The 8,382-nt window shown below is 38.7% G+C and overlaps 1 protein-coding gene across 2 annotated transcripts; it reads left to right on the top strand.

The window, feature by feature from the left end:
* The first annotated feature begins 213 nt into the window (after positions 1 to 213).
* Positions 214 to 1,575, top strand: dlx1a (distal-less homeobox 1a). Of its 2 annotated transcripts, XM_067410131.1 has the most exons (3): positions 214 to 526; positions 776 to 975; positions 1,330 to 1,575. In XM_067410131.1, the coding sequence occupies exons 1-3, from the start codon at positions 214 to 216 to the stop codon at positions 1,573 to 1,575; spliced, it is 759 nt and encodes a 252-aa protein (XP_067266232.1). The 2 variants fall into 2 exon arrangements, with proteins under 2 accessions (XP_067266232.1, XP_067266233.1); XM_067410132.1 differs by lacking the exon at positions 776 to 975 and having other exon boundaries at positions 1,330 to 1,352.
* The last annotated feature ends 6,807 nt before the right edge of the window (positions 1,576 to 8,382 follow it).

Genomic DNA, 8,382 nt, shown 5'->3' on the forward strand with positions numbered 1-8,382 from the left:
AGAGCACCTTGGATAAATATTCATGATTCCCTGATTCAAACCTTTGAGCGAGTTTGTGTGGATCCACAGCATCGTACCTAGACTTTTCACAGAGACAAACTACATTTTCTTATGAATGGAAAGTGAAAAAATCAGTTGAGCTTAAATTGGGATCCATCCTTCACTCAGATCATAGAAGAAAACAAAAAAGCAGGGAGAGAGAGAGCGAGAGACATGACCATGTCTACAATACCAGAGAGTCTAAACAGCCCAGTCTCAGGAAAGAGCGTGTTCATGGAATTTGGGCCACCAAGTCAGCAAATGTCGCCTTCATCTATGACCCACGGACATTACTCAATGCACTGTTTACACTCCTCCGGACACCCGCAGCACGACAGCGCATACAGCCCGGCTCCGTCCTTCCCCAGATCTCTGCCTTATCCATACGTCAACTCGGTCGGTAGCCATTCCTCCAGTCCGTACCTCAGCACCGTGCAGACTTACCCCAACAATTCGGCTTTGGCGCAGACCAGATTGGAGGACCCAGGTAAGAAATGCTGCATGCGTGTCTTCGCTGGTCGTTGCGTTTGTCGGCGCACTGCAAGAATGTTGGACTGGAGTAGCCCAGATGTGCTGTTATTAGGCTTGGTAATTATTTATTGCGTAATGCTATAAACAATGTATGCAATTAAGGCTAATTATACCTAAAGTGCCGCCTGTAAAACTTGTGCACAGTGATGTGAGCCGCTCTGCATGAACAGTCTGTGAGACAGTTTCTTTTCTTTCTCCCTCCCAGCACCAGAGTCAGAGAAAAACACCGTGGTGGAAGGCGGAGAGGTTCGTTTCAACGGCAAAGGCAAAAAGATCCGCAAACCCCGAACCATCTACTCCAGTCTCCAGCTGCAGGCTCTGAACAGGAGGTTCCAGCAAACTCAGTATCTGGCTCTGCCGGAGAGAGCCGAGCTCGCCGCATCACTGGGGCTCACGCAAACACAGGCATGTGCTCAAGCTTTTACACGTTTTCATTGAAATAATTAGACTTAGTGACAACGAACGTGAAACATGTTGCATGTAGCCTACACAACAATAATAAAAAAAAAAAAGTTGTTTTTGAATGCATTTTATCTTCGCATGTCCTTTTTGAAATCGATTAGTTTATAACATGGGTTTGTAGTCAGTGTTTGCATCTGTTTGAGGGAATATTTTGAAACGTAAAAGTAATGGCGTTCCTTTATTGAAGAAAAATTGAAGTCCCGGGTATTCCCGGATTCGATTCGATTACACACGATTAGATCACAGAAACAGATGTTGTCGTTCGCTCTGTTTGATTTTGCCTTTTTTTTTTTCTAGGTGAAGATCTGGTTTCAGAATAAACGCTCCAAGTTTAAGAAACTGATGAAGCAAGGCGGAGGAACAATAGACACGAACGCTTTGGCTAACGGGCGCGGACTGTCCACCGGATCTCCATCCGTAGCGCCTGTCTGGAACTCAACCGCCACCGTCAAAACATCCACACCGACCTCGTATATTCCCAGTTACACCTCATGGTATCCCACAGCACACCAGGACACTATGCAGCAGCCACAGCTCATGTGAACCAGGACTGCTAAAACAACCCCGCCCCTCTATCCACCAACGGCCCAGTTCAGGGGACCCGACACAGGCCAGTCACTCTGCGGCCTTCCACACACCGGCACTCCGCAGCCCAGACCAGATGTGAAAACAGACAACTGCTGACACACTGGCCAGCGTGGACTGAACGAGAGTCGTCCGCGCCGCCGGAGAGGAAACAAGTCTCTTTTTGAATTGAAGGGAATGCCGGGAAAGTGGGTCAAATCAAAGCTGCTGCTCTCCCCCTTTCCGTGACTTTTTGTTGTGTAAAAAATCACGAAACTGTACCCTAGTCAGAAATGTATTTCATTTTCTTCAAATTTGTAGTTTTCCATAAGATATTTGGAATTACCGGTTTGTCCCTCCACAACACGGGCTGTGAGATCAACATTAACTGCGCATTTTCCATACGTTGGGCTCATACAGTCGCTTCAGGCTTCGCCGTGGCGCCGTGAATGTGTAAAAAACTGGGATAAATCACACCGTGAGCAAGTATGATTTTCCCCATTTTAAAGGGAACAAAGAATTCTTTAAACAAAGTTATTTTGTATGTATGGCGTTTTGTGTTTATTTAAATATAACTTATTTAGAATTTGTTTGTTTTTTAAATCTGTTTGTATGTTTTATTTAAAACAAATGTTCTTTAAATTATGATGTGAGGCTGCACTATAAAACAGAAACACTTCCCTCGGATTTGAACCCAATTTGTAAAGCCGAGTGTTTTTTGGATCGTACAAAGAGGAGCCCAGTGCAGATAAACGAGTCCATCATCACCGTCAGATGGGAAGTGTTGACAGCTCTAATGTACAGAAATAGTCGTTTTCGTTGTGTGCTGAATAATTTGTGCAAAAGGATATAAACATGATTGTGTTTATTAAAATTCATGTGTTTTTCCATTTCACATTGAAAAAAAAAATAGTTTTATAGTTTACCGGTCACATTAATTTATTGTTTTGTTTCATGGAGTCTTGTATAATGTGTAAACTCGAACAGTAAAAATCTGTTTATGAAAGAAGCTACAAAATGTCATCGCAACGTTTATTGGTTTGTTAAAAATGAATGAAACTCAGGTAACTGATGACGCAACTGAATGCCACGAATTAATATGAAAAATCCAACTTATTTTGTAGCTTACTGAAAAAAGGCCAAGAAAATAAATAGCCCTATCTCAACATTTAGCCAACTTATTTTAATATCCAAAAGGATTTGTTGCCCACAGACAACGCACCTTTAAAACACAATAAAATATAGTATTAAGCCATTCAGACCGTACAGATATTAGCGTAAACCTGTACAAAAATATTCATAGTTTTTCTTGCAGTGTTGTGTCTCAAAACACCTCTAGCTTTTCATTGCAATCTGAACCACCGATTAATCTTGTGGTGGTTTCTGTAACACAGTAATTCCTCCGACAATAAGGCCACTTGTTTCTTTTCACTTTCGTTTAGCCGCTATAAGCTCTTTTCTGCTCTTGTGTGGTTGCTTTTGATGGCCGTGTGTTAAGTGAATAATCGGGCAGGTGCCGCTCAGAGGGGCAGATGAAGAAAGGCTGGGTCTGGAGGATGGGGGGGGATGCAGATAGGTAAAGAATGACATGTTCAAAGTGTCTTTTGTTTGGCGCTGATGGTTTAACTGCGCATTTTTAAAAAAAATTCTGATGCAGATAGATGCCGCCAAGTAACAAAACAAAGGATATTTCCAGTAATATCTTTTGCGGATAGATTCTTTCGATTCTAACCCGTAGACTTGAAATTGTAATTTGCTTGTTTAGTTAGTTTATTATTATTATTATTATTATTATTATTACTATTGATTAAATTAACAATGACAGTAATTTACGATTTTAACTAAATTAGAATACAATACAATATAATTTATAGAAGGGAAAAAAAAATCAGATATTAAAAAATACTAGGAATTAATTCACCCTTTTATCTGCTGTTTGAGTATTGAGAGTTGTTATATTGCAGTAGGTTGTGGGGTGCAGCAATTATTGTGACAAATTTTGACACTCTTCATGTGTGGTCTTTAAAAATGGCCTGGTCAAAGCAGGAAATGGCCCCGCGCGCTTTGATCACGAGCTCACTTCTCTCTGACGCCATTAATAGTTTTAAGACTTATTCAATTTGATAACTTTCCAGATTAAAAAAATACATTAAAATACGTTTATTATTATTATTATTATTATTATTATTATTATTATTATGTTATATTAATTTCGTCACCTGGGAATTATAAGGTTCTATCTGATATTTTTGTCAAAATGTAGTTATTAACATTATTCTGTGACAACTTGTTTTGTATTATGTGATTTTATTTTTTAAGTTGTGAACATTTTTTGACTTTTGTTAGAAAACAAAAAGGGTCTATCCACAAAGAAGTAGCCTATATAATGTATAATAATAATAATAATAATAATAATAATAATAATAATAATAATAATACAATTTGAAGCTCAATATCTCAAAACTGCTCAGAATGCACAATCTTATAATTCCAATGGCGATTTGTTGTTATTGTTTGTAATAATAGCTATTATTATTCTTTACTGTCTCTGAAATGTTAAAGTCATAGCCCAGTGTTTATTAATCGGTCTTATTTTACTGGATTCCAAAATAAAATTGACTCATCTATTTGTTTTTCTACCCAAGGCGTCATTTCCAGCTGCCTCGCTAAATGTTCAGAATACAGATTAATAATGTCTAACCTTCTAGTTGAAAATGAATGATTCAATTAATGATGAAAGTTAATGATTAATGCTAATACTGATATGAATTATGTCTGATAAGTGTTGCAAAAGATACAAATTTAAAATATATGTCTTTGTTTTTTCCCAAACATATCCAAAACACAACTCTTGGGAAGGAATAAAAGAAGAAGCCGTGTTGTTCTGTCTCTTTCTCCGACATGCAGCTGTGGAGCAGAGAGGGTCAGCGTTATTTCACTCTATTCTCCTCTTGATTACGCGCCGGGCCCATCAAACCAGACATAATTACAGTCATTCCCTCCTTACTTATTCTAATGCAGCTTCCCATCTACGGGATAATTATGAGCAATTTTTTTTCGCACGTGGAATCTTTTGTTAACAAAAGAGATAGCGTACTGAAAGAAAATTTGCTGTGCGATGGGGGAAAAAAAGAAAAGGAAAAAAAGAGAGTGAAATAGGTGCGCAGCGGTAGTTATAAGTAAGGCTGGCAAATTGCTTGCAGGTGTATACCGAGAGATTTGTCAATGGGAAGAGGGATCAAAATGAGCAAAAGCACAATGTCGGAGTGATGAAGGCAGAGGTGAAATTATAGAACAAGGGCTGCTTTATTTTCAACTGGATTCTATAGACGAACTATCTCGCAATTTCAGACAGACTCTATTAATGAGGTAGAAAGCAGAGATTGGGGTACTATATTTTGTTTTCTCTAGACAACCGAATAAGATCCACATTCCCATTCCCAGGCGCTAAATTCGTTCAAATGAAACAGTTCGCTTAGTGACAACGTTTTTATTAGTTACTGTTTGAAGAAATACGGCGACATTTTCACGTCTTATTGCTGCTATAACAACATATTAAATTAATATTTTAAATGCAAGGTACGAAAAATCTCAATTTCAAACCACTTATCATAATTCCTCACAAAACGCATTATAATGTATGCAAATTCTCCCAAAAATAAGTAAATAAAATAAGCTGAAATCGCATCCTTCTTACCTTATAATGTTCAACAAAGCAGAACACAAAGATTGGCGGCGTCTTTAGTAGCCTATAAGACGTCTAAAATCACTCTCGAGAGAAGCAGAAGAATGTGAAAAGAGCATCCAGCAGTCATGGCATGGGTTCGGCTCTTTGGGTCCCAGAATGTGGCTCCTCTAGCTGGGCTCAGAGCTGACAGACGCTCTCCGAGCAGGAATGAAAAATCCTGCTTTATTTTCCCTCTTTATAGCTGATGGAAAAAATTGCTGATTATTAGCATAAATGTTTACTCCTCATTACGCTGATGACATTGTGCACTCGAGATCTTGGTAATCTTTGGGAAAATTATGAGTAATTTTTAAAAATTTAAAGCAGCAGTTACCATGCAATTCAGGCTAATTTTGCGTAGGCTCCAAACGGATATAATTATCGCGGAGTCAAGATGTTATGCTAAAAACTATGCATTGATATTACCATTTATTATGTACATACAACTTTGACAATGTTGATGCTTGAAATAGCTGGAAATTGTCTTGCGCAAAAATTACAGTCCATATTAGGACATCTAAAATTGCGAAGAATTATATAGTAATTGCAGGCTTTCAGATCGGGGAGCCAGAATGCTCAACTGGAGCAATTGTGGATAAAATTACAGATCAGAGTATAAATTAGGGATGGGGTATGGCATTTTTCAAGTTGTCTACAGGATTCCGGAAGTGTCTAAAACCACATCGTTGCTAATCTTTCAGAGAGAAAGGCATGCAGACAGAGCATGTGCTTGAAGGCAGCTCCAATACAACTTTACGTTCGTTTGCATTTGCAAGGTGTGACACTTGTCCATGTTGAACCTCCCGAGTTGAGAGACCTAATCAGTGTTAACACGGACTGTGGCTATTTTTGCCGAGACAGCAAAAATACAGGCTGACAGAAAGAGGTGCAAAACCAGTTGGTGCATGTCGTTTGGAATACGGGTTAACATGATCTGGTTTGGTGCGCTAGAATTGATGTGCTGTTTCATTGTTCTTGATCGCGTTAAGCTTGTCTCAAGGGACGGCGCGCGTGAACTGCTCTGAGACGTGTCTCGGGCCTGTACCGAAAGGCGCTCTGAAGGGAGCCGACCACTCTTGGTTAAACATGGCATTCCCGTTTCCTGTCGTGTTTATTCTGCTGAACGGATAAAGTCTGGATCTCTGCGGGGCACATTTCAATACGGGCGTAGTCTAAGCCCGGGGCTACGCCATAACATCTTGTAATGTGGCAATCACTGACAGGATACATCCTCATTACATCTGTATGCTTTACAGCTTTAACTCTCAAATAAACAAATTAATGTAACACGAAAAGCAACCATGCTTACCTATATATTATTTCAAAAAGAACAATAGATATTAAGCCACGTGTGGTTTAAACATTTATCTTTTAATTTGAGAAGCTGTACCACTTGTCATACATGATTAGTAACAGGACAACTTCGTTATAATAGCGTCTAAAACAGCATATATATATATATATATATATATATATATATATATATATATATATATATATATATATATATATATATATATATATTTCGAGTTTACAGTTTTCTTTATCAGTAATTTCATTTAAAGTGACATTGAATTTTATCACGGTAGGCCATATATTGTTGCAAAACAACAACAAAAAATATTTGAGCGATTAAACCTTTTAATTTGAGTGCGTTATTTGTTTAAATTGTTGCACTAAATGTGCATGCATCATTGCAGTACCAGTTTGAGCATGTTGCATCACTCAGATGCCCTTGTACGTAATCGGCATTTTATTTTCTACGAAGCTTCTAAACAAATAAACAAGTTTTCCTTTGTAATATTGCATGGGAAATTAATGTAGGCTACACGCAGCCGAGACCCTATAACAAAGGCCTTGTGTTGTGCGTGGGGTTGTGGAAGTTGTGAAAAATGTTTCCATGTTGTTTAGCTCGGGGCATTTGTGAGCCTGCATGCTTTCTTGGCTGCGCTGACTTCATAAAAAGTCTGGAGCGCAGAGCTCTGACTCCAGAGAGTCTGAACCCAGCCGAACGCCTTCATGCCGGGGCGTGTTCGCGCGCTCATTCCCAGCCCGAGGCTCTGTAGCGCGTCTCGCTTCTGTCGGGCTCCCCGAGCCTTTGTCTTTAAGTTGTATGTCTCCAAAATTGAAAGAACGTCAGACCATGTTCCTTTAGTGAATTAAAAAAAAAAGAGAGAGAGAGAGAAAACCGTCCTCATGCTATTTTGAACCTGAAAAAAGTTAAGCTACATAAACTCTCTTGACCTACTTATTACAGAGTAAGCTGGACACACCTGTCACGTTAGTCAACAAAAGGTGAATTTGTGGGTTTTGTGTGAAACTTTTACAAGACGTTGCATCGCGTCTCCAGCCAGACTTATTAAAGACTAGAGACTTAACTGGCGCCGAAGCAAAAAGAGGGAGGCGTGGACAGATCTACAAAAAAATAAAAATGAAAACCCAACAAACAGTCGAAATCCCCAATGAATCAATACATATACAATGCGTCACATGAAACATTTTATTTAAATAAGTCTGAATCATTATAGTGGCAGAAATGTTCATTCGGATTTCAAAATAAATAAAACAAAGTACTCCAGAGAAAATATCCTTTTACATGTGAACATGGCTTTAGGACAATCAGTAGCTTTCGAGTGTTTTTCATTAGTGTTTTGTCCGTATTATTTAAAACAGTGAGAACCCTATATGATATCCTATGATGACAACATTATTAAATAGACGCAGAGGAACACACGGGCAGAGAGGGACACCAAATTCCCAACTTACCTTACTTTCTAAATATAAATCTAACATAAAGTCTAAAATTAAAGACAGGCGCATGAAACACATTTACGGTGGGAAAGGACAGTTAAGTTATTTTCAAAAGGCACCGAACAGCTTCAGGTTGTGCTACATGTGCTCTTACACCCTGCTGTGATATTCACTCCAATAATGTCCACGTGAGTTCTCTAGGCTTTGGATCATAGTAGGGTTTAATCCATTGATGTACCACCACCCATAGAACAAAATAAATAAATACAAAAATAATTGTATATGTTTGATTCTTTAGTGTCTGCTTG

The sequence above is a fragment of the Chanodichthys erythropterus genome, chromosome 14, assembly GCF_024489055.1.
Source record: "Chanodichthys erythropterus isolate Z2021 chromosome 14, ASM2448905v1, whole genome shotgun sequence".
Classification (NCBI taxonomy): domain Eukaryota; kingdom Metazoa; phylum Chordata; class Actinopteri; order Cypriniformes; family Xenocyprididae; genus Chanodichthys; species Chanodichthys erythropterus.